The following is a 27,098-nucleotide window of genomic DNA, read 5'->3' on the forward strand; positions in this document are numbered from 1 at the left end:
AGGACTTCTTAGTCATTATTTCTGTGTCTCAGACTAGCAGGATTTGGAACCTCAGATTACAGCAATCTAGGCTTATATTTGTCTCATTGTTCTGCTGATACCTTCATTATACCAGTTTAGAAATAGCAGAGTGCAGTCATTATATGGATATGACTTAAAATATTGAAAGAGCAAATGATGCTTTTATTATTATGTATACATGAGAGTACTACTTTCTTCTCTTCTTTTTCCTAACAATCCTCTAGGCAGGATGTAGCCAATCAAATGTGCACCAAGACCAAGGAGGAGTGTGAGAAGCACTATATGAAGCATTTCATCAATAACCCTCTGTTTGCATCTACCCTGCTGAACCTGAAACAAGCAGAGGAAGCAAAAACTGCTGACACAGCCATTCCATTTCACTGTAAGTGCCTCCCTATCTTGATAAGAGACACTTAGCTCATCCTTGGGCCTTGTTTTGGTAGCAGATAAACAGTGATTTGATGACTTGGACAATTAATGATATCATGGAAGATAGGAGGAGTTAGTATGGCAACTATTAAGAGTCAGGATTGGCCTGGCGCAGTGGCACATGCCTGTAATCCCAGCACTTTGGGAGGCCAAGGCAGGTGGATCACTTGAGGTCAGGAGTTCAAGACCTGCCTGGCCAACATGGCGAAACCCTGTCTGTACTAAAAGTCTAAAAGTTAGCCGGGCATGGTAGCACACAACTGTAATCCTAGCTACTCAGGAGACTGAGGCAGGAGAATCACTTGAACTAGGGAGGCGGAGGTTGCAGTGAGCCAAGATCACGCCACTGCACTCCAGCCTGGGTGACAGTGAAACTCCATCTCAAAAAGAAAAAAGAATCAGGATCATAATGTGGCAAGGAAGGAACGTATTCTAAGGGTCAAGAGTTCTATATAGGACATCAAGGTGCTTGAAGCCAATGTGTAGTTCCACGTACCGTGAGTCCTTTGAACATACCAGTTAATGTCAGTGCTTTCTTTTGTAAAATAAGATGTCAAAAAGGGAATATTGTTTCTATGCTGTTGTGAGTACAAGTTTTTTTTGTAATCCCTTTGAAGAGTTTATAATCATACATATGAGTTGCTTAGAGAATTCAGTATTTGACTCATTATTATTAATTGCCCCAGTGTTGCTCCCAAGAAGCAATTTGTTATTTTTGTTCACGTGGTTGTGGCAGTGATGGCGAACTTTTTACTCTCATGTGCCTCTGGGACCAGTGGGTCTCTTAATAAAATATAACCAAAAACACGATGAATTATAAATGACCATCTTTCCTGAATGACTCCCAGGGCACAAGTAATGAGATAAGAATGGTTTCCCTTCCCTTTTCTCTTTCCTCATACCCTCTAGAAACAGTTTTATAGTTGACTAACTTAAAGGCTGGTGATACCTCCCTTTTTTTTTTTTGAGAGGTTGCAGTGAGTGCAACCTCTACTCACTGCAACCTCCACCTTCTGGGTTCAAGCAATTCTTGTGCCTCAGCCTCCTGAATAGCTGGTACCACAGGTGCATGCCATCACAGCTGGCTAATTTTTTGTGTTTTTAGTAGAGACAGTGTTTTGCCATGTTAACTAGGCTGGTCTCAAACTCCTGACCTCAGGTGATCTGCCCACCTCAGCCTCCCAAAGTGCTGGGATTACACGTGTGAGCCATGCCCAGCTGACACCTCCTATTCGGATAGCACTTTGATGTTAGCATTTTGTTCTCAAATCCATTAGACCATTTGTTTCCCAACAGCAACCCAGTGAGATGGGCAGAGCAAGTGCTTTTGTTTTACACACTAGGAAACCAATTCAGAAAGGTTAGTTTGTGCAGGGTCATGGGACCAGTGTGTGTTACAGCTGGGACTTAATTCAAGCTAACTTCCAATTCTAGTGTTTGTTTTTTTACTCCCTTTGGGTTTTTTTTTTTTTTCCTTTTTGCCTCTCAGTTGGATGAGTTTTGTAAATTGAGATTAGTCCTAAGGGGGAAGGGAGCTGAAGCTAACAGGGTAAATATTTAGGTTCTGTAATATTAAAAGAAAAAAGTCATGGTTTCCTTTCATTTTAGGAAAACAGAAATCAGAAGAAATTTCTCTATATTTACTTAAAGGATTGCCTGTGTCTTAGTTTTTCTTTTCAAAAAATCTGTTCCCATAATACTTAATCTTTTTCACTTTTCCTTTTAGAAAAACCATTTTAAATTTTATTTGTTATTGGACTTTTTTAATGTCATTTTTTTCATGCCAATATTGTATTAGTTAACTCAGAAAACTTCTAAATTCTTCCAGCTACAGATGACCCTCCCCGACCTACCTTTGACTCCTTGCTTTCTCGGGACATGGCCGGATACATGCCAGCTCGAGCAGATTTCATTGAGGTAGGAGAAATGTGTTTTTAGCACAAAGTAGGAAAAACTTGTTTTTATTTCTCATGAGCCTTCTGTCTCACCATAGATTCCATACAACCAAAAGGAGATTTTTTTCAAAGTACTATAATTTATAGGGCCTTTAGACAGCCACATTTTCTTATGTGAGTGCCTTTTCTCATTTGTAAACATTTTCACATATGGAACAGTAAAAGTTCTTTAAACAAAAAACCTGTTTCTGGGCCAGCCATGGTGGCTCATGCCTGTAATCCCAGCACTTTGGGAGGCCGAGGAGGGCAGTTTATGAGATCAAGAGATCGAGACTATCCTGGCCAACATGGTGAAACCCCGTCTCTACTAAAAATACAAGAATTTGCTAGATGTGATAGTGCATGCCTGTAGTCCTAACTACTCGGGAGGCTGAGGCAGGAGAATCACCTGAACGCAGGAGGCAGAGGTTGCAGTAAGCCGAGATTGTGGCCACTGCAATCCAGCCAGGCGACAGAGTGAGACTCCATCTCAAAACAAAACAAAATTTAAAAAACCCTGTTTCTGGCTGGGCACAGCACAGTGGCTCACACCTGTAATCCCAACACTTTGGGAGCTGAGAATGGAGGATTGCTTGAGTCCAGGAGTTCGAGACCAGTGTGGGCAACATAGTAAGACCCTGTCTCTACAAATAAAAAATTAACTTGGCATGGTGGTGCATGCCTGTAGTCCCAACTACTTGGGAGGCTGAGATGGCAGGATCACTTGAGCCTGGGAGGTTGAGGCTGCAGTGAGTGGTGCGGTGATCATTCCACTAAACTGCACCCTAGACAACAGAGCAAGACCCTGTCTCCAAAAAACAAACAAACAAACAAACAAAAAAAACCGAGAAAACCCATTTCTTAAGTTGCATCAGTGCTGGCTTCCACTTCTTAGGTATGAAATTTCTGTAGTCTGGTTCTTGTACATCTAGGGGCTGTCAAGATGGTACTGTATCAGGGGTTGGCAGACTTTTTTTTATTTAAGGCCAGATAGTAAGTATTTTAGGTTTTGTATGCTATAAAGTTGCTGTTGTAACTACACTTTGTTATCGTTGTGCTAAAGCAGCATGGGATAATACAAGAAAAATGAGTATGCCTGTGTTCCAGTAAAACTTTATGTACAACAACAGGCAGTAGACTGGATAGTAGTTTACTGACTCCTGTCGTATATCCACAGGTATATAAAGAATGATGAATGTGTATAAAAACTGTATGTTCCTTACTCAGCCATGAAATTAAAAGTCATGTGAATGTAGCCACAAGTCTCTTGATTTATCATCTAATTCACAACTTGAAAGATAGTTTGGCCAAGTGCGGTGGCTTACACCTGTAAATCCCAGCACTTTGGGAGGCTGAGGCAGGCGGACTGCTTGAGCTCAAGAGTTTGATACCAGCCTGGGCAACATGGCAAAACTGCGATTCTACAAAAAAAAAACCCAAAACCAAAAATTACCTGGGTATGGTGGCACATGCCTGTAGGCCCAACTGCTTGAGAGGCTAAGGCAAGAGGATCACTTGAGCCTGGGGGTTTGAGGCTGCAGTGAACCAAGATCACACCACTGCACTCCAGCCTGAGTGACAGAGTGAGACCCTGTCTCCAAAAAAAAAAAGTAGTCCAAGATCTTGAAGATAACTTGAAAGTTTAGCAAACTACAGGCAATTTTGCTCATGACACCCAGGTCAGCATTTTGTTCATGGCCAGTAATACTGTAAGAACTGCCCTGTAGACTCTATACCTATGCATTATACTCATTGAATAGAATATGAACAAATCTACCCATTGAACTGTATGAGTAGTATTACTGAATAAACAGACCCCTCGAAAGATAAAAGGTAGATCATTAAATACAGTTTTCTTAACTGAATACTTAAAAGTCTAATCAAGTTAAATATTCTGAGGAATGAACTGACTTTCTTTCTTTCGGAGACAGGATCTTGCTCTATTTTCTAGGCAGTCTTGAACTCCTGGTCTCGAGTGATCTTTCCACCTATACCTGCTGAGTAGCTGGGATTACAGGTGCATGCCACTGTGCCTGGCTCAGACTAATTTTAGTTTTTAGAGCAATATGTTTAGCTTTATTCCTAAACTCATAACTATTCCAATTTTTTCTTGTCACTACTGCTTGTAAGCCTCTTAGATTTTTCCCATGACTTCCTATTACCTGTGTCCATATTGTGGCCTTTTACCCTATTTAGTTTTTTTGGGTGACGAAGTCTCACTCTGTCACCAGGCTGGAGTGAAGTGGTGCTGTTTTGGCTCACTGCAACCTCCACCTCCCGGGTTCAAGGGATTATTCTGCCTTTGCCTCCTGAGTAGCTGGGATTACAGGTGTGTGCCAACATGACCGACTAATTTTTGTAGTTGTAGTACAGTTGGGGTTTTACCATGTTGGTCAGGCTGGTCTCGAACTCCTGACCTTGCAGTCTTCCTGCTTCGGCCTCCCAAAGTGCTGGGATTACAGGCGTGAGCCACCGTGCCTGGCCTATTTAGTCTTTTTTAACAAGTGTTTGCTTATGTATTTTCTGTTTACTTCTAAAGCATGTCTACTATAAAGACATTAATCAAAGCTGATGGGTTTGGGGTGGGTATTTTTTTGTTCCTCCAAACAGGAATTTGACAATTATGCAGAATGGGACTTGAGAGACATTGATTTTGTTGAAGATGACTCGGACATTTTACATGGTAACAGTTTACTTTGTCAAATGTTTATTGAGCACCAACTATGTGATGACACTGTCTTGGGTGCTAGGAATTAAAGGTTGAATAAAACATATCCCCTTCCCTTACAGAATTTAAAATCTAGTGGTTAAGTTGCTGAACTTACTCTGTTGTTGGATTTTGACCACAGTGAATAAAATTTATGATGAGGGTAAAAATATTAAGCATATAATAGTAGTTGGAAATACCCATTGGACTTTGTGATTGTTCTTTTATCTAAGTCTACACTAAGGTAATTGGTTAAATGGCCCTCACTTGCCTTCTTAGAAGGAGGGGAATCAGTTTGAATTCTTGAGACTTCAGTAGCAACTGCTAATATTAAATGTTCACTATATTTTATTACCCCAAATTTCCCATAGCAAGGAAAAGAATGGAAATTTCTCAAGAGTTTTTAGGCTCAAATGGGGGATTTCTTGTTTCTCAGGACTGTTGAATTTTCAACACTGCTGAATTCTTTTTTTTTTTTCCTTTTTGAGACAGAGTCTCACTCTGTCATCCAGGCTGCAGTGCAGTGGCTCAATCTCGGCTCACTGCAACCTCTGGCTCACTGCAACCTCTGCCTCCCAGGTTCAAGAGATTCTCCTGCCTCAGCTTCCCTAGTAGCTGGGATTACAGGTGTCTGCTGCCACACCCAACTAATTTTTGTATTTTTATTAGAGATGGGGTTTTGCCGTGTTGGCCAGGCTGGTCTCAAACTCCTAACCTCAAGTGATCTGCTCACCTTGGCTTCCCAAAGTGCTGGGATTACAGGCGTGAGCCACCATGCCTGCCCCAATACTGCTGAATTCTAATCTTTGATTAGCCCTCTAAGGGTTTATGTTAACTCTTTTCCTAAAACTTAAGTGGTGAATGCCACAGGGCTGTTAAGAGTAGATGGTTAGACTTTGAGTCTCTTTTTTCCTTCTTTCCATTTTTAGTAAACTACATACTAATATATACTAATACTACATGATAATCCCCAATCCTTTTTTTTTTTTTTAATTTTAGTTCAGAATTGAATATGATGCAGATCAGTAATGCTCTGTTGGAATCTGTATTTCCCCAACAGCATCATTATTTCTGTTAAATTTACATCCCAGGCAGGACATAAAGTAGAATGCTTTTTAAATTATAAATCAAGTTTTCATGTTGCATGAACTGGTACACTCCCTAGAAGGGGAACTTGATTCTTTTCTCTCCATAGAAGAGCTACCTGGATATTTGTTTTACCAGATCTAAGATAAAGAAGTAGTCCTTATAAAAAATTTCACCTTAAGAAATTTTTCTCTACACATTTCTTGAGCAATGCTTTTTTTTTTCTGCAAAATTTTATTCCTCCTCTTCTCCCACACAGCTTTAAGGAAAGTCAGAGTGATGCAGATTGAACTAAAAGAGGAAAGCTTGAAAGCAAACTACTTTAGCATTCACTAAATCCATTGTATTTGTTCAGCCTTCCATGTCAGTCTCTTCTTTTCAATCCCAGTGACTCATGTTGTCTTTTCTCGCCTCTTGTGGTGTTTCCTTTGAAGGTAGTATGCAGACTGCCATTCAGTATTTCTCCTCATACACACCAGCTTTAATTAAAATGGTACTGTTTTCTGGCTTGTATCTTTCTTATAGAAAGACAGACTACTCTATGCAAAAGGGGCAGCTTCATAAATGTCATTCTTTTAGATACTGTTTGAAAATACTAAATTTTTGGCTGAGCATGGTGGCTCACACCTGTAATCCCAGCACTTTGGGAGGCCGAGGCTGGATGATCTCTTGAGGCTGGGAATTCATGACCAGTCTGGACAACACAATGACACCCTGTCTCTAAAAAAAAAAAAAACCCTTAAAACAAATTTTTTAAATTTTATTACTGTTTTTCCTCCTCCTCTTCTGTTTTTTATTTTTACTTATATATTTATTTTTTTACAAATTTTTTAAGTCAACATCTATAATGTTAATAATGGCTGGATCACTTCTCTAGAGCCTAATCCAGGTATTCATTCATACTTCTCAACATTATTAAGAAAACTAGTGATGGTCAGTATTTAATTTTGTTCTTTGTGGGAGCAGGGCTTGCAGTTCCTTCCAGTGCACTTGGGGTCCTTTTTGTAATTAAGTGGGGATTAAAAAAAAACAGAAGCAATTGATTGATTAGCAATTTATAGTTCATTAGCTTTTCAAACCCATAGCATACTTAAGGTATTTATATTCTCCCTGAAGTTTCCATAGTCCTGTAAATTATTGATTTTCATTTGAACTGGAACTGAAACATTAATCTTTATACATAGTAGCTTTAACACAACATAAATAATAATTCTTTCCCCCCTCCTCCATAGTAAACTATAAGATGTTTAGATGAGTGTTTTTATTTTTTATTTATTCTTTTTGAGACAGAGTCTGACTGTGTCACCCAGGCTGGAGCGCAGTAGCATGATCTCGGCTCATTGCAACCTCTGCCTCCCTGGCTCAAGTGATTCTCGTGCCTCAGCCTCTGGCATAGCTGGGATTACAGGCATGCGCCGCCATGCCCAGCTAATTTTTATATTTTTAGTAGAGGTGGGTTTTGCCATGTTTGCAAGGCTGGTCTCAAACTCCTGGCCTCAACTGATTTGCCCACCTTGGCCTCCCAAAGTGCTAGGATTACAGGTGTGAGCCACCGTGTCTGGTCCTAAATCAATGCTTTTAAAAAGATGGTAATACTTTAGATTTGGGTATAGTGGCTCACACGTGTAATCCTAACACTTTGGGAGGCCAAAGCAGGAGGATTTTTTGAGCCCAGGAGTTCAAGATCAGCCTAGACAACAAAGTGAGACCCTCCCCTCCACCTCTAAACAATAAAAAAGATTATAACATTTTAAAGAACCTTGTCAGCACTACAGATCAAAGGAATGACTTGCTCATGCCACAGAGAGGTACTTTGTTTACAGCTCTGAGTTCTTATAGTAGCTCCTGTGGCAGCATTACTATGTCCAGGGGCACATTGTCCCTGAGCTCTCTCTCCCAGAACACTCAGTAAAGTGCACTAGGAGCCCAAGGAAATTCAGGAAGGAATGAAAAAGAGCTTTATAAGCACACCTGGAACAGAGAGAGGGGCACAGATTTTGTGGAAATCAGGACACTGATTCAGTCTCAGGCTTGCTTCTGAGTCACTGTGTAATCATGAGTAAGTCCTTGGAATCTTGCTTGCTATTTCTTTGTGTCCTCTGCCATTAAAGAAGAAGTGACACTAATTAGTCAGAGTGTAAATGTCTCTAATGAAAGATGGTACATAATTCAGATTGGTGTTATTACCATTCCATTATACCATTATGCTCTTAACATTACTGAGCGTTAACAACATTCTTTTTATGGTCCCTGCTTTAGAACTACTAGAAGGTTGCAGACTGTGTAGCTGGGTTTTATATTTAAAACCTATCCAGAATATCAGCTGATGCCACCAAGACCTTTTCCTCACCCACACAAAGATTTTTGCCTTGAATCATGGAATTTGTTTAATAAATTTGGTTTGCATGGTTCATTAGAGAGTCCTGGGACACAATGGAGGGATAATTAATTGTATTGCAACCATACCAGAAGTATTTCAGATGGATACTGCAAGTGAAGCAGTATCCATGGGAAAAAGGAAGTTCCATGATCCCTAATTGGTGTTTACTCATATTTTATTGAAAGAAGCAGAAATTTTTGGTTCAGAAAGAGAGATACAGAAGACTTCCATCTTAGAACTCTCTTGTTTTATGTATGTTGTGAGATCTCAATGCACAGGCTTAGTGTAGTTCCTTCTTGCTGCCATCTCTTTCCCTATCTCCTTTCACTTGTAAAAATCCTTCCTAAATGGCCAGGTGCAGTGGCTTATGCCTGTAATCCCAGCACTTTGGGAGGCCGAGGTGGGTGAATCACGAGGTCAGGAGTTCAAGACCAGCTTGACCAAGATGGTGAAACCCCGTCTCCACTAAAAATACAAAAAATTAGATGGGTGTGGTGGTGGACACCTGTAATCCCAGCTACTTGGGAGGCTGAGGCAGAGAACTGCTTGAACCCAGGAAACGGAGGTTGCAGTGAGCCAAGATCGCACCACTGCACTCTAGCCTGGGCAACAGAGCAAGACTCTGTCTCAAAAAAAAAAAAAAAAAATCTTTCCTAAATTTTGGAGTACTCTTTCCCCGAGTTTGTCAAGATCCTAAAATTCTGGTTATAGTGTCTTCTGAGTCATCGTTGTCCCATAATCCAGGTAAGCAAGAGATACGATGAGCTCCTCCTATGTGCTGGGTCTGTTTTCGGTACTTCTCAGGGTTGCACATTAGTACAGTTTACAGTAGTTTACTCTCCCTCTGTCTGGAAAGGTTATTTCAGCAAGTTTTCTCTCCTAGGTGTGGATCCGTGAGCCCCTTCATCTCCCACTGTGTTTTTCAAATTGTGTTTCTTTGGTGCATATTATTAGCCTTTAAATCCTTTAACAATTAGTAGATCAGAAATCCAGCCTGGTCTGTGGCAGTTCCTTTCACTTGATAGTGATTTCACTGTTTTATACATAGGATATTTCAGACATGAATGCTATTAATAATAATTGCTAATACATATAGCATTCACTATTTGTCAGTTACCATTCTAAGCCCTTTATATATATTAAGTCATTTAATCCTCACAAAACCTTATGAGTTGGGTATTACTATTATTATCCTCATTTTACAGATGAGGACATTGAAGCATGGAAAGGTCAGATAACTTGCCTGGAATCATACTGCCAGCAAGAGGTAGAGTCATCCCCAAGTCTGTGTTCTGAATATACTGTACAATACTTAACTGTCTTTACAACCTTTATTTATTTATTTATTTATTTATTTATTTATTTATTTATTTATTTATTTTGTGAGACAGGGTCTTGCTTTGTTGCCTAGGCTGGATTGCAGTGGCACAATTATGGCTCACTGCAGCCTCGGCCTTTTGGGCTCAAACTATCCTCCCACCTCCACCTCCTGAGTAGCTGGGACCACAAGCATGCACCATCACACCTGGCTAATTTTTAAATTTTTTTTGTAGAGACAAGGTTTCACTGTGTTGCCCAGGCTCAACCTTGAATGTTTGTTGCTGTTTCTTTTTTGTGAGGTTTCACATTTATTATCTTCTATAGTTTCAACACATTTCTGAGGAATAGGTATTTTCCTGTTTTACATTTAGGGAAATGCACAAAGAAGTTAAGTAATTTGCCTAATGTAGGTGTGTCCAATCTTTTTGTCTTCCCTGGCCCACATTGGAAGAAGAAAAATTGTCCTGGACCACACATAACATACATTAATGATAGCTGATGAACTAAGAAAAAACAAAAAACCTCATAATGTCTTAAGAAAGTTTACAAATTTGTATTGGGCTACATTCAAAGCCATCCTGAGCTGCATGTGACCCACGAGCTGTGAGTTGGATAAGCTTGGCCTAATGCTTCCTAGCTGCTGACTTTAGACATTAGATTGCATGATCTTCCCTTCCCAAACTTATTTGTGTGTATCTTGGCCAAAAGCTTGGGGTAAAATGACTTTTAAAAAGTGTTGCTTCGGGGAATACCTGTGTCACAGGTTTCTACTTGTTTGGTTGCAGTAGGGATTTTGATTGGCCTCCCTGCAGTTAAGGCCTCTGAGTTGGTTTTCTTGCCAAGCAAGCAGTAAGTGCCTTCTGTCAAGAAAACAGAAACATGTTGTTAGCTATTTTGAACAATGTTAGAAATACATTGCAGTGGGAAGGAGCTGCCTCTGACTTCTGCCCACTTCTTGAAATATTTTAAGGCTAGCCGTTTGGAAACTTAATCATTCTCCAGTGTAATCACAGGGAGACTATGCTTCCCCCAAAGCTGAGATTTCAGGGGCCTTGTATCAATGGACAGGTTATAGATGGTTTTGGTTTGTTTGTTTTTAATGATCTCTGGTTCTCTGTTTGCCAGCTTATACTGCAGCTTCCAGCTGCTTTAGGTAGACTGAACCAATAATTCTCATTTTTATAGATTCTACTTTCTCATTTCTGTTCTGCCTGCTGTGCTGTGGTCCTCCCTAGGTTATTCATACAGCTAAGATCTTGTAATCAGTTGCTACTATCTGAGTATGCTCAGAGATAGCTTCAAATATGATTTTTTCTCTGGGAGAATTCCAGTTCTCCTCCCATTTGCTTCTGTGTGTTTCTTTTCCTCCTTTTGTTCTCCAGAGCCAGTTGTACAAGTTTAAACTACTGAAATGATCAAACTGTAGTATCAATTATCAGCAGTATTTATTTAGAGGCTTTTTTTTTTTTAAAGAAATAGAGTCTCATTCTGTTGCCCAGGCTGGAATGCAGTAGTACAGTCTTTAGCTTACTGCAGCCTTGAATTCCTAGGCTCAAATGATCCTCCTGCCTTAGCCTTGCAAGTAGCTAGGACATGCCACCACACCTGGCTAATTTATTAAAAAAAAAAAAAAAATTTCCCCCACAAACACTTAACTTTATTTTCATAAAAATGTCCTCTTTCTCAGTTGACCCCTTCCTCTGCCACTAGAAAGCAGCTTTATTGCTAAAAAGCAATCCATTTATTTAGACTTTCTCTTCTTAGGCAACTTTAAATTTTTCCACCATCGTACCACCACTCTGTATTTTTCACTTTCAGTCTTCTCCTCAGACATTTATCCTCTCCAATGAGAAGATCCAGTGTATCTCCCACTTTGACTATTCTGCTTTTCTTCCATAATTTTTCCTCATTCAGTCTGAGTTCCCCTTTGTAGAATGCATCTTCCACTTTGTTCCTCCCAATATCTAGGCCCGTCATCAGGACAACATCATACCAAAAAGACTGCACTGCTTTTTCCACGGCTTTATAGTCTTTGAGTTTAGTAGGGTCATCCTCAAGCTCCTCTTCCTGCTCGGTCATCTCCTCATGATCGCTTTCTTCATCAGAGTCCTCTTCATCATCTTTTTGCAGAGACTTTTTAGTAGATTGTTTAGAGCTTATATTACTTTTGAGTCTTATGGAAAATGGAAAAATATATTCTGGAGATATTAAAAGCCCTGGGAGTCTCAGGGAGAAAATATGGAAAGGTGTTTTATAATTTGGTGCATGTAACTTGGTACTAGACAAATACAAGTATCGATTCCAGGAAGTACAGAGTTTGTATGACAAAGGTGTCCCTCGGAGAACACCCCAGAGTCCAATCCAGGCGTCTGGCTTTCTTAAAACACCAGCAAGCAGCTTGACACTAGTCATAGCCATGGCATTTATAACCTGTATGTCAGAGCCTTTCATCCCTCCCTAACCCACCTGCAGGGAGTTCACTGCCTGGGGACCCCCTTTACCCATGCCCTTCGGCTTCAAAACAGTTCAATTGCCTTTCTTTTTTTTTTTGGTCCAAAATAAAACCTTAGCTCTGAAAAAAAAAATTGTTTTTGTAGAGACAGAATCTCAGTGTGTTGCCCAGGCTGGTCTTAAAACTCCTGGCCTCAAGCAATTCTTCCACCTCAGCCTTCCAAAGTGCTGGGGTTACAGGCCCTTTTTTTTTTTTTGAGATGGGGGTCCCTCTGTAGCTCAGGTTGGAGTGCAGTGGTGTGATCTCAACTTACTGCAGTCTCTGCCTCCTGGGCTCAAGTGATCCTTCCACCTCAGCTTCCCAAGTGGCTGGGACTTACAGGCACGCACTACCATGTCTGGCTAATTTTTTGGTTCATTTTTGTTGAGACAGGGTTTGACTGTGTTGCCCAGGCTACTATCGAACTCCTGAGCTCAAGCCATCCACCCACCTCGGTGTCTCAAAGTGCTGGGATTACAGGTGTGAGTCACCATACCTGGGCTTTTTAAAAAATTAAATCACTCCCACACAAATCTCAGGAAACAACATCGCATGTTGTGTCTTACAAAAATCACAGAAATGGGCCTGGCACAGTGACTCATGCATGTAATCACAGCGCTTTGGGGGGCTGAAATGGGCAGATCCCCTGAGGTCAGGAGTTCGAGATCGGCCTGGCCAACATGGTGAAACTGCATCTCTAGTAGAAATACAAATATTAGCTGGGTGTGGTGGCGGGCACCTGTAATCCCAGCTACTTGGGAGGCCAGGGAAGGAGAATTACTTGAACCTGGGAGAGGTTGCAGTGAGCAGAGACTGTGCTGTTGCACTCCAGCCTGGGCAACAAGAGTGAAACTCTGTTTCAAAAATAAAAAATAAAAAAAATCACAAAAATGTTTTGTTAAAATTAGTAGTAATTTTACTGGCTCTCCAAGACATTTCTTTCCTATTAAATTCATCTTACAGGGTAGATAAGTGAGATCAGGGGTTCCTGAAATACGGCCAGGTGCGGTAGCTCACGCCTGTATTCCCAGCACTTCGGGAGGCCAACTTGGGCAGATCACTTGAGGTCAGGAGTTGCAGACCAGCCTGACCAACATGACGAAACCCCGTGTCTACTAAAAATACAAAAATTAGCTGGGCCTGGTGGCAGGCACTTGTAATCCCAGCTACTTGAGAGGCTGAGGCGGGAGAATTGCTTGAACCTTGGGAGGCAGAGGTTGCAGTGAGCTGAGATTGTGCCAGTGCACTCCAGCCTAGGCAACAGAGTGAGACTCCATCTAAAAAAAAACAAGATCCTGAAATAGATAAATACTCTGTGTGTTTTAGCTGTCATTATATTTGTTTCCCTTTCTGCCTTGAACTGTTGACTTCCTATTCTTTTCTTTGTCTTAAGAGATAGATAGAGTCCACTATAAAACTTGCATTTGGTTATACTGTATGTCAGAGGCACTACCTCTCCTTTTTCTTCCTACCCACCACTTGTAGCACATAGGCTTTAAAGTGCATCTCCACCAACATAGTGTTCTAAAGCCCATCATTCCACAGCAGCTGTGTTACAATACAATGACGGGAATAGGCATTCTGTGTTATCTGGACTCTTACATGTAACAGCTCTATAAATCAAGAAATATTTCATTTGTAGAAAGAGTTCTGCTACCTAAAAAGAGTTTGAGGCTGGAAATGGTAGCTTACACCTGTAATCCCAGCACTTTGGGAGGCTGAGGCGGGCGGATCAGGATGTCAGGAATTCGAGACCAGCCTGACCAACATGGTGAAACCCCATCTCTACTAAAAATATAAAAATTAGCCAGGCGTGGTGATGTGCTCCTGTAATCCCAGCTACTCAGGAGGCTGATGCAGGAGAATTGCTCCGGGAGGTGGAGGTTGCAGTGAGCCAAGATCACTCCACTGCACTCCAGCCTGGGTGACAGAACAAGACTCTGTCTTAAAAAAAAAAAATAAAGTTTGAAAACTGTTTCCTTGGCTGGGCGCGGTGGCTCAAGCCTGTAATCCCAGCACTTTGGGAGGCCAAGGAGGGCGGATCATGAGGTCAAGAGATCGAGACCATCCTGGCCAACATGGTGAAACTCCATCTCTACTAAAAATACAAAAAAATTAGTTGGACATGGTGGCGTGTGCCTGTAGTCCCAGCTACTCGGGAGACTGAAGCAGGAGAATTGCTTGAATCCAGGAGGCGGAGGTTGCAGTGAGCCGAGATCATGCCATTGCACTCTAGCCTTGCACCTGGCAACAAAGCAAGACTTTGTCTCAAAAAAAAAAAAGAAAATTGTTGCTTTAAATCTTGGACCTGACAGTGTTGAATTATTTTTAGTTTGTGGGCAGTTATAAGGAAAGGTAAACCAATGTTGTTTAAATATTTGAACTTGTTAGGAATGAACAAAAAGAATCCATGGTAGTTGATTTTTCTTTTTTATGCTTAAACTTTAAAATACTGCATTTCCTCACCTCTTCAGATTATCCAGCTAGGAGTTAGGTTATTTTTATCTCAGACCCAAGGGAGAATGGCCTGGATAAAGTGCTCCTGGACATCTCCCAGTGATTGAAGTTACATGCATATATATAGGACATCTGCTCATAGCCCAGCATGTAAGATTTTGGTATTGAACTTTCCAGTCTAAGAATATCCTGCAGATGAGATGTAGAGATAGAGAAAGAGGAAAAAAAAAAAAAGAGAGAGAATATCTTAAGGCCAGGGAGCAGTAAGATGCACAGTAATGAGTCAGTATGGGGTATCAGAATTTATTTCTATGATCTTATCAGGGTTATTATATTAACAGTGCATCAGGATTGTACATTGCTCAATTTTTGTTTGCTTTCATGTAATAAATGATTGATTCTAATGAGCCATTGTGTTCTGTTCTCTTACTTGATGGGTCCCACTTTTTTTCTACCCTAAAATTTAGTTCCAGCAGAAGTGTGGCTTCCAATTGTTCTATGGAGGTACCTTCAGGGACCACTTCTGGAAAAGGCAGCTGAAGCTAGAACAGGCAGAAGGAGTTCAGCTAGAGCAGATCTGACTTGTCTGTTCCAAATAAGATTTTATTTGAAAATATGGTTTAAAACTTACTGTAGAAGAATATGTAAATATGTGTCGACTGGTTGCCCTCACGGGCTAAACTGGAACTTGGATCTCACATTCTTTGGATGAGGAATGAGATTGTATTACTGTTCAGAGTTAACCAGCATTCCAGAGGCTCTAGGCTCTATTTTGGATTGAAGCTTACTACCTTGAAAGAACTGATTTTTTTTTTTTTTTTTTGAGACAGAGTTTCGTTCTTGTTGACCAGGCTGGTACAATCTCAGCTCACTGCAACCTCCGCCTCCTGGGTTCAAGTGATTCTCCTGCCTCAGCCTCCCAAGTAGCTGGGATTACAGGTGTCCGCCACCACACCCAGCTAATTTTTTGTATTTTTAGTAGAGACAGTTTCAGGATGTTGGCCAGACTGTTCTTGAACTCCTGACAGGTGATCTACCCACGTTGGCCTCCCAGAGTGCTGGGATTACAGGCATGAGCCACTGCACCTGGCTGAAGGCATTCCTTTCTAAGAGGAATCCTCAGCAGATAAACTGGATTGTCCTCTATGGAAAAAAGCACAAAAAAGGGACACTTGGAAGAAATTCAAAAGAAAAGAACCTGCTGAGCAGTCAAATTCCAGAGGGCCATTACTGGTGCATCTCTTGCTAATATAATGGCCAAAGAGAATGAGAAACCTGAAGTTAAAAAGGCTCAATGAGAACAAGCTAGCAGGGCTGCTAACGAAGCAAAAAAGGCAAAGTTAACATCTGAAAAGACCGCAATGGTTGCTTCTAAGGCACCCACAAAGGCAGCATCTACACAAAAGATTGTGAAGCCTGTGAAAGTGTCAGCTCCCCAGTTGGTAGAAAACACCAAGTTGGCAGATCAGATTCTTAAATAAAGATTGGACTATAAAAAAGTATAAATTATATTACCTAACATTTGAATAACTTATTTTATTTTTTCAGAGGATACATGGTAGGTTATATTGTGCTTTAGAGCCTCTTCTATAAATACATGCAATAATTTAAACAAAAAACACCAAGTGCTCAACTTACACAAAGCTTAATTGATAAATTATTAAGACAATGTCAGAATCTATTGCAATCATTAAATCTCAAGGTGCTTTCAGAATCCATAGGTGAAAAGAAAGGTTTAATGTAGCATAGTGCTAAGTTTTGCATTACTCATATTTTCTTCTAGCGTTGTTAATATCTGGCATTCATTTCTTAACCCTAAGGTCTTCTGGCAATAAAAAGGCTGTGGGAGTTTTTTGCCTCTGAGGTTTTTAAAAATATACATTTCATTTTCAATTAAGTCAGATTTAGAATATAGGAGTAACACAGAGAAAGTAAACATTTAAACAGTTTCAGTGTGTTTCCTACTTAAGACTCTGGAACCAGACTGCTTAGGTTTGGATCTCTGCTTTGTACTTAACAGCTGTGTGATATTGGGCCGTTTGTTTTTGTGTGCATGGTGTATAGGGTATATGAGAGAATGATAGGAAACAAGAATGGGGCCAGGTGCAGTGACTCACGCCTATAATTTCAGCACTTTGGAAGGCTGAAGCAGGCAGATTACTTGAGGTCAGGAGTTCAAGACAAGCCTGGCCAACATGGTGAAACCCTGTCTCTATTAAAAATACAAAAATTAGCCTCGCATGGCGGTACACATCTGTAATCCCAGCTACTCAGGAGACTGAGGCAGGAGAATCAGTTGAACCCAAGAAGTGGAGGTTGCAGTGAGCCGAGTGCCACTGTGCTCCAGCCTGGGCAACAGAGCAAGACTCTATATGGGAAAAAAAAAAAAGAACTGAGTGGAAAGGTAGGCATAATCAAGGTGGTAAATAGTCTTGTATAACATGTAAGAATCTGAACTTTATGTGGATGGGAAGCCACTGAAGAGTTGTGAGCAAGGGAATTATACCATTACATTGTGCTTTAAAATACTTCTCAAGTACCATGTGGAAGGGCTGAGTTAGTGTAAGGCAAGAATGGAGTCAGTAAGTGAATAATGATGCCTCTCTTACAAGATGGCATCTGGATGACAGGAGAGACAAGATGCCTGAGCTAGGGAATAGGATTAGGGATGAAGGGGTGAATTTGAGAGATTTAAGTGGTAAGTGCAGTATAGCTAAGACTCACTTACTATGGAGGAGAAGGAGGAAGAGTCCAGATTGGTTTCTGTCTTGGTCAGCTATCTTTACTGTGATGATGTTATCTAATATAGGAGTTTTAGGGGATAGGAAAGGGGTAGAAGTTTGCAACTGAAGGCCATGTGAGTAATGATATCCAGTAGTAACTGGAGCTAAAAATAGATACTGAGGCCAGATGCAGTGGCTCACTCCTGTAATCCCAGCACTTTGGGAGGCTGAGGCGGGCAGATCAGGTCAGGAGTTTGAGACCAACCTGACCAACATGGTGAAACCCTGTCTCTACTAAAAATACAAAAATTAGCTGGGCATAGTGGTGGGTACCTGTAGTCCCAGCTACTCGGGGCTGAGGCAGGAGAATCCCTTGAACCTGGGAGGTGGAAGTTGCAGTGAGCTGAGATCGTGCCATTGCACTCCAGCCTGGGTGACAGAGTGAGACTCCATCTAAAAAAAAAAGATACTGAGTTTGAAATTATGTATTTTGATTGTACTTGGACCCATAGAAGTAGAGGAGTTTGTGGGACTAAGGCGAGCGTAAAAAGAAAAATGAGAACAGAACCCTTTGAAGCTCTGAAGATGGAAGGAGTGGCTAGGGAAAGAAAGAACCAGAACTATTGTATTGATTAAAACTTTTACTATTTATAGCCTCTTTCCTCCTTATTCCCTGTGTCTTTAACATGAGACTAAAGCCAGGAAAGGATTGGGATCTGGGAAACCAAGCAAGGCTTTTGTACTGGTCAGGCTGCTTGATGGAACTTTTTACTACAGAATGCAAAACTCTACATCCTAAACAGTTGCTACTCCCCAAGTGAAAACTCCTACTCTGGGAAAATGTCTACACTGTACCTTTATTCACGTTAGTCTTGCCTTGACATTGTCTTTTACTCCTGTAATTATGACCATGATCAATATTGATTTTTTTATTTTTTATTTTTTATTTTTTTTGAGACAGAGTCTTGTTGCAGCACCCTGGCTGGAGTGCTGTGGCATGATCTCAGCTCATTGCAACCTCTGCTTCCTGGGTTCAAGTGGTTCTCCTGCCTCAGCCTCATGGGTAGCCGGGACTACAGACGCATGCCACCACACCCAGCTAATATTTGTATTTTTGGTAAAGATAGAGTTTCACCATATTAGCCAGGCTGATCTCAAACTCATGACCTCAAGTGATCCACCCTCCTCAACATCCCAAAGTGCTGGGATTACAGGCACGAGCCATCGCGCCCAGCCAATTTTTTTTTTTTTTTTTTTTTGAGATGGAGTCTTGCTCTGTCGCCCAGGCTGGAGTGCTGTGGCATGATCTCAGCTCACTGCAACCTCGCCTCCCGGCTTCGAGCAATTCTCCCACCTTAGCCTCCCGAGTAGTTGGGATTACAGGTACCCGCCATACAGGGTTTCATCATGTTGGCCAGACTGGTCTTGAACTCCTGACCTCAGGTGATCTGCCCGCTGCAGCTTCCCAAAGTGTTGGGATTATAGGCATTAGCCACCATGCCCGGCCTAATACTCATTGTTATGAGTACTCTAATTGATGCAATTTCTAGCACATGTATTACTGAAGATCAGACATTTACTGTATATAGTAATAGATACATAACAGTTAATTCAGGGTTATGTGTGCATGTTTGTTGCATAGGTAAACGTGTCATAGGGTTTGTTGTACAGATTATTTCATCCATGTATTAAGCCTAGTACTCATTTTTCCGGATCCTCTTCCTCCTCCCACCCAACACCCTCTAATAGGCCCCAGTGGCTGTTGTTCCCTTCTATGTGACCATGTGTTCTCTTCATTTAGGTCCCACTTACAAGTGAGAACATGTGGTATTTGGTTTTCTGTTTCTGTGTTAGTTTGCTAAGGGTAATGGCCTCCAGCTCCATTCATGTCCTAGCAGAAAGGACACGATCTCATTCATTTTTATGACTGCCAAAAGCATAATTATAATCTACTGAGTAATGCCATAAAATATATAAATAGGGAAAAATAACCTTATTATAATTTGCTGATAGAGAAATTAATTATGCTACAATATTTTTATTCCAGAAGATAAATTTTCTAGACTAGTGAGTGTGGAGTAATCAGCAATATGAGGTTCAAAGTTTGGGTAAAAGATATATTTTTGTCTTGGTTTTATTTATTTATATTATATATATATATATATATATATATATATATATATATATGTGTGGATTTATTTATAGCTCTGAAGATGGCTGTGGTAGACATCTATCATTCCAGGTTAAAGGAGAGACAAAGAAGAAAAAAGTAAGTATAAAAAACCATCCTGCCTCCTTTCAGTTTTGGATTATGGGTGTGGGTGTGGGGGGGTGTGTGTGTGTGTGAGAGAGAGAGAGAGAGAGAGAGAGAGAGAGAGAGAGAGAGAGACAAGATCTCACTCTGTTGCCCAGGCTGGAGAACAGTGGTACGATCATGGCTCACTGCATCCTCAACCTCCTGGGCTTAACTGATCCTCCCACCTCAGCCTCTTGAGCATGTGGAATACAGCAGTGCGCCACCATGCCTGGCTAATTTTTTTGTAGATAACGGGATTTTGCTCTGTTGACCAGGCTGGTCTCAAATTCCTGGACTTAAGTGATTCTCCCTCCTCAGCCCCCAAAGTGTTCGGATTGCAGGCATGAGCCACTGTCCTGGCCTCAGCTCTGACTGATTGACTACATATAGCCCATGAGAGAATGCTCCACCTGGGGCTCATCTTTTGACCTTGGAGAAGACTCTTACCCTCTTTAGACCTCAATTTTTTCCATCTCTCAAATGAGGATAATAATTCCTGTGTTATTTTTATATCCTCTGTCCTTATCCTTTATTGATGTTATGATGAACAATGAATAATATGGGTCTACTGTTTAAGGCTCTTTGAAATGAAAGAACAAGATAAAGGCATCAAGACATTATTAAGTTGTTGCATTTTTTTTTTAATATTTGGGAATCATTCTTTGCTTTTTTTTTTTTTTCTTTAATTTTCTTCTTGAGATGGGGTCTCATTCTGTCACCCAGGCTGGAGTGCAGTGGCGTCATCGCAGCTCACTGCCTCCCGGGTTCATGTGATTCTCCTGCCTCAGTCTCCCGAATAGCTGGTACTGCAGTTGTGCACCACCACACCTGGCTAATTTTTGCATTTTTAATAGAGACAGAATTTTGCCGTGTTGGTCAGGGTGGTTTTGAACTTCTTACCTTATGTGATCCATCCCCCTCAGCCTCCCAGAGTGCTGGGATTACAGGCATGAGCCATCATGGCCAGGCTTTTTTTTTTTTTTTTTTTTTTCTTAAAGTCTTACACTTACTCTGTCACCCAGACTGGAGTGCAGTGGCATTATCATGGCTCACTGCAGTCTCCAACTCCTGGATTCAAACAGTCTTTCTACCTCAGCCTGCCAAGTAGCTAGGACTACAGGTGCACACCACCACACTTGGCTAATTTTAAAATCTTTTTTTAGAGATGGGGTTTCACAGTGTTGCCTGGGCTGGTCTTGGACTCCTAGACTTGAGGCATCCTACCGCCTTGGCCTCCCAGAGTGCTGAAATTACAGGTGTGAGCCACTGCATTTGGCCTGTTATACTTTTTTATCTTATTTTTATCTCACTCTCTCAGGCTGGAGTGCAATGGGGTGATCTTAGCTCACTGCAGCATCTGCCTCCTGGGTTCAAGCAATTATCGTGCCTCAGCCTCCCAAGTAGCTGGGACTACAGGCACATACCACCATGCCTGGCTAATGTGTATTTTTAGGAGAGACACGGTTTCACTGTGTTGGCCAGGCTGGTCTCAAACTCCTGGCCTCAGGTGATCCACCCACCTCAGCTTCCCAAAGTGCTGGGATTACAGGCATGAGCCACTGTGCCCAGCCCTGTTACCCTTTTTTAATGGTCTCGTTCTAACTGTTCATTTTTTTAAGAGAAGTCTTTCATCTAAAAGAATTTCAAAGAAATTCTCAACAAGTTTCAGGCATACTGATTATTATTCTCTTTGCAACATATCAAAAAGTATACATTCAGACTTAGAAATTATGGATCTCAAACCCCTGTTGGTTTCAGAGAAGAATATGCAGAGGGTATAAGTGTACATGTGTGTGCATATATGTGTAGGCATGTATTTACTGTGGTGTTACTAACTGTAGACACAGTGGTATCTCAGCGATAAAAAGGAGAGAAGCCAGGTGTGGTAGCAGGAACCTCTAGTCCCAGCTACTTGGGAGGCTAAGGTGAGAGGATGACTTGAGCCTAGGAGTTCAAGGCTAGTCTGGCCAATATAGGAAGACACTATCTCTTTAAAAAAAAAAAAAGCAGGGGAGGAGGAAAAAAAAGGGGGACTCGAGAGGCACTCTTGAGGAACTAAGACATCTAAAGCAGCAGTCCTCAACCTTTTTGGCATCGGGAATGGTTTCATGGAAAACGGTTTTTCCATGGATGGTGGGGGACAGGGATGGTTTTGGGATGAAACTGTTCCACTTCAGATCATCAGGCATTGGTTAGATTCCCATAAGGAGCACACAGACTAGATCCTTCACATGAGCAGTTCACTATAGGGATCGTGCTCCTGTGAGAATCTAATGCTGCCGCTGATCTCAAAGGAGGCAGAGCTCAGGCAATAAAGATGCTCACCTCCTGTTGTGTGGCCTGGTTCCTAACTGGTCAATGGCCCAGGGGTTGGGGACCCCTGATCTAAAGTAAAACTTACTCTCTGCATGTCTGGAGTTAGCTTTCATGTGGTGCTGAAGAAGCATACCCAGTTGTTCCTATGAGAAGCTTCATTGCTAGTTACAAATACCTTTGGTATAAATCAGATTCAAGACACAACCCTGCCTGGTTTAAATTCTCTTTTGCTTAAAACACACAATTTGAGCTAGAGAATATTGTAGAACTCAGCTGTTGATGTTGCTATCAAATCTTTTGTTTTATGATATCCTTTCATTAAACATGCACAATATTTATTTCTAGTAGCATCGAAGTGTGTGAATTCACTGTTGTAAATGTTGAATATGTGATCATGGTGCCTTTTTACAGTTAGCAGATTTCTCTAAAATGGCTGTTCTCAATTATTTCCACAAGCTGAATAGATTAATTTTATGACATGGACAGAGATTCTCCCTTCTGTTTCATCTTAAGTGACAGATATGTTTTTCAGCATTTGTGATTCATTCATTTATTGATTCAGTCAGCAAATAGTCATTGAGAGTCTACTATGCCCAAGGAGAGGAAAAACCCGTGATCCCTGAGAGTCTAAAATTGTGTTAGTGATTCACTGACCTGCAGAAGTTTGTGGGAGTGACTTTTTTGGACCTCTGTATTCTACCTCAGAGTGTTTAAGATATCTAATGATAGCTATATGTGGAAAGCATTAATAAATGTGAAAATAATTCTAATATACAAATTATTGTGGCTTTTCATTCTAGAATTATAAGAGACCATGGATTAATCAACCTTAGAAAATTTCAGTGTAAGTATTAGCAGTTTTCTTTATCTTACAGTTTTTCCAGTATTATTGAATACTTTTAAATAAATCATGTATTGTAGTTCTTAATCCAAGTTGCATATTAGTCTCACCTACGAAGATATCTAAAATTCTGATGCGTCGCTGTCACCCCCGACTAATCAAGTAAGAATCCCTGGGTTTAGAGGTACAGCATCTGCATTTTTAAAAGTCTTCAGGGCAATTCTGATCCATAGTGAAAGTTTAAAAGTATTAATTTGGGGCCAGGCATAGTGGCTCATGCCTGTAATCCCAGCACTTTGGGAGGCTGAGGTGGGCAGATCATGAGGTCAGGAGATCTAGACCATCCTGGCTAACACAGTGAAACCTCATCTCTACTAAAGTACAAAAAAAAATTAGCTAGGAGTGGTGGCACATGCCTGTAATCCCAGCTACTCGGGAGGCTGAGGCAGGAGAATCACTTGAACCCGGGAGGTGGAGTTTGGAGTTAGCCTAGATCGTGCCACTGCAGTCCAGCCTGGGCGACAGAGTGAGACTCCCTCTCAAAAAAAAAATAAACAAATAAATAAAAAAAAGTATTAATCTGTAGTCAACAAAACGTGTACTAAAATTCTTTTTGTATAGTAATTACAGTGTGGATATTAATGAATCATTTTCTGGAGTCAAGTTTTACAACTGTGTGTTAAGCATAACATAACCTTAATCTTCAGGCCATAAAAATATTTTAGATAAGGCGGGCGTGGTGGCTTATACATGTAATCCTAGCACTTTGGGAGGTTGAGGTGGGTGGATCACCTGAGGTGAGAAGTTCAACACCAGCCTGGTCAACATGGCGAAACTCCTGTCTTTACTAAAAATACAAAAATTAGCCAGGCATGGTAGCATGTGCCTGTAATCGCAGCTACTTGCGAGGCAGAGGCAGGAGAATCACTTGAACCGGGGAGGCAGAGGTTGCAGTGAGCCAAGATCGTGCCACTGCACTCTAGCCTAGGTGACAGAGCTTGAATCCGTCTCAAAAAAAAAAAAAAAAATTAGATAAAAATTAACAAAGTGATACCTTTATTTTGCATGGTTGTAGAGAGACAAAATAAATGACATTTAAAATTATGTGACGGTGATAAAAATAAGTACAGTCATTTTTAAAATAAATGCCACCTTGATCTTACTATGTTGTTGTTGTTTGTTTTTTAAGAGACAGAGTCTTGCTCTGTTGCCCAGGATGGAGTGTAATGGCGTGATGGTATCTTGCCACAGCCTTAAACTCTTGGGCTCAAGTGATCCTCCCACCTCAGCCTCCTTATTACAGGCTCGAGCTACCTCACCTGGCCCTTATTATTTTAAATATCAGAGATACCTAAACAGAGCAGAAAAGTCCCGGTACTTTTTCTTCTTCCACAATGTAGTCTGTTTCACAAATAAGAAGGATGATATCATAATAACAATCACAGTGTTTGTATGAAAATATTTATAATAGTTTTGTGTCATAATATTCTTTTTTTGTAAAGTGCCTAATGGTTGTAAAACATATCCCAGTTGATAGATTTTTATAGGGTTATTTCTTTAATAATCCATAGCATTATAGGATTCAGTCAGCAAGGTTAAGTGTCTTTTCAATATAAATAAATATCTAGCCAGACATGGTGGCTTGTGCCTGTAATCCCAGCTACTTGGGAGGCTGAGGCAGCGGATCACTTGAGCTCAGGAGTTCAAGGCTGCAGTGAGCTATAATCATGCCACTGCACTCTAGCCTGGACAGTAGAGCAAGACGCATCTCTGAAAACCTATAGTATCTAAAAAATATATAGCCATGGTCCTAAGTATGTTACATTTTATGTTCTTTATTTTTTGAGACAGGGTCTCACTCTAGTTGCCCAGGTTGGAGTGCAGTTGCTCAGCTCCCTGCAGTCTCCACCTCCTAGGCTCATGTGATTCTCCCATCTCATCCTCCTGAGTAGCTGGGATTATAGGCGTGTGCCACCATGCCCAACTAATTTTTTGTTTTTAGTAGAGATGGGGTTTCGCTATGTTGTCCAGGCTGTTGTTGAACTCCTTGGACTCAAGTAATCTGCCCACCTTGGCCTCCCAGAGTGCTTGGATCATGGGTGTGAGCAACCATGCCCGGCCTTATTTCCTTTATGTTTTTACTTTATGTTGCACATTTTTTCAAGTTACTGTAGTGTTTTGAGGATATCAAGTTTTAGCAGAGTACATGATATGTACTTTTAATAGTTAAATATGTTGTATATATACATATAAGATAATTATATGCATAACTTCTCTCTTTAGGTATTTAGCTTATTTTCAGTTCTTTTAATCATTACATAAATAATGCTGTGATGAACTTGTGACTAAAGCTTTGTCGTTATTTAGGATTTTTAAAATAGATTTTTAGAAGTGGGATTAATAAATCTAAAACTGTGACCATTAAAAATTATTGATGCCTACTGCCAAATTGCTTTCCAAAAGATGGTTGTGTGAATATCTGTTTCTTCTAGCAGCGTATGAGATTGCCTATTGAACCCTGTCCTTACCATGACCTGTGGATTTGCAAAAATAACTCAGGATCAGATTTAATTGGTCGTGTTCTAGTAGCCACAGCAGTAAGTTCTCTATCCGAATTCCCTAGTTTTCCATAATAGTTCAGTTTATTTTTGACCTTTACTCCTCAAAGACATTGACTGTTGCATAAATTCTACTTTCAATTGATAGAGGTCAGTTTGACTTCATTATTCTATTAACTATATTTTTTCAAATATAGGGCTGAGGGGAAGCTCTGTGGCTTCTGAGAGTGTAGAAGTAGAGTGTGCAATGTGGTTTCAGAGATATTCAGTTGCCATTATACAGAATGTACAAGTGACCTTAATATGGTAGGCAGGGTTTTTTTTTTCTTAAAATTTAAAAATTTTACTCCGTATTCTTCTGTGTTGTTGTTTGTTGTTGTTGGTTTGTTTTTTTAAATGATATGTGGCTGCTCCTTAAATCAGCTTCTCAAATTTTTGGATAAGAATGTCTCCTGCAATAGAAGAGATTCACCTAAAAAGAGGACTTAATTTAAATAGCTGTCATAGGCCAGGCATGGTGGCTCACGCCTATAATTCCAGCACTTTGGGAGGCCAAGGCAGGAGGAATGATTGACCCTAGGAGTTCAAGACCAGCCTAAGCAACATAGGGAGACCCCCATCTCTGTTTAAAAAAAAATAAGGCCAACCATGGTGGCATGTGCCTGTAGTCCCAGGTATTTGGGAGGCTAAGGTGAGAAAATCTCTTGAGCCTGGGACCTTGAGGCTACAGTGAACTGTGATTGTGCCACTGCACTTCAGCCTGGGCAACAGAGCAAGACCCTGTCTCAGAAATAAAAAATAAGCTAGGAAAAAAAAATAGTTGACATAAATGAAAGCCTGTATCTTTAGTCTAAGAGTAGACAGAACTAACCTAATTACTGATTATCAGATTGAAGTGACCCAAGTAGCAGTTGTAGAGTTCCTGACTGCCTCGGTCTACCAGTTATTGTCAGTTTTACTCTCCATCTTCTTTGCAGATATGTCTTTTGATTAGCCGTTTGGTCAGTAGCGATCCCCAGAGTTGCAGCTCTAGCATCCCTGCAAGATATTTGCATGACAGTTGTCAAATATAAATGTCATTAGGACTAAATTAAGTTACAGTAGTTGATTTAGTTTGGAGAAAGGCAAAATGACCCATATGAAGAATGAAAAAATACGTATCTTGCTTGAGGATATGTAGGTGGGACATGCAAGAAATCACACTTTTCCCAGCAGTGGCAAATCTTCTGGATGGATTATTGTGTCTGTAGTTTCCTTGTTTTCCTGTGGGAGTTAATACCATAAATTTTGGCCATAATCGTTCCTAAGCATGTAAGCTCTGCCTTTAATTTTCTTGTCCATTACTGCCAGCACTTCCTGCCCCTGTGTGGTTTAAAAGACAGTGAGGTGGCCAGGCACGGTGGCTCACGCCTGTAATCCCAGCACTTTGGGAGGCCAACTCGGGTGAATCACCTGAGGTCAAGAGTTTGAGACCAGCCTTGCCAACGTGGTGAAACCCTGTCTCTGCTAAAAATGTAAAAATTAGCTGGGTATGGTGGC

General features: G+C 40.8%; 2 protein-coding genes across 6 annotated transcripts in view; one reads left to right on the forward strand and one right to left on the reverse strand.

Moving 5' to 3' along the window:
- The window catches only part of TADA2A (transcriptional adaptor 2A), a 71,228-nt gene that overhangs the window by 31,026 nt on the left and 13,104 nt on the right, over window positions 1-27,098 (forward strand). For all 5 annotated transcript variants that reach the window (XM_021674658.2, XM_021674661.2, XM_021674659.2 and 2 more), the window contains 5 exons: window positions 246-403; window positions 2,279-2,367; window positions 4,995-5,067; window positions 19,754-19,817; window positions 22,961-23,004. In XM_021674658.2, the coding sequence (XP_021530333.1) occupies window positions 246-403; window positions 2,279-2,367; window positions 4,995-5,067; window positions 19,754-19,817; window positions 22,961-23,004 (428 nt within the window). The remainder of the gene's footprint in view (window positions 1-245; window positions 404-2,278; window positions 2,368-4,994; window positions 5,068-19,753; window positions 19,818-22,960; window positions 23,005-27,098) is intronic.
- LOC105712478 (mitochondrial transcription rescue factor 1-like) lies at window positions 11,412-12,344 on the reverse strand. Its single transcript, XM_064378446.1, has one exon. The coding sequence runs from the start codon at window positions 12,326-12,328 to the stop codon at window positions 11,648-11,650; it is 681 nt and encodes a 226-aa protein (XP_064234516.1). The 5' UTR covers window positions 12,329-12,344; the 3' UTR covers window positions 11,412-11,647.

This window comes from Aotus nancymaae, unplaced genomic scaffold, assembly GCF_030222135.1.
Source record: "Aotus nancymaae isolate 86718 unplaced genomic scaffold, 86718_ANA_hifiasm-v0.15.2.pri h1tg000018l, whole genome shotgun sequence".
NCBI lineage: Eukaryota > Metazoa > Chordata > Mammalia > Primates > Aotidae > Aotus > Aotus nancymaae.

What these genes read in the sequence shown, in the direction of transcription:
- LOC105712478 (XM_064378446.1), bottom strand. Translation starts at nt 12,328, where the DNA reads ATGAAAGGCTCTGACATACAGGTTATAAATGCCATGGCTATGACTAGT.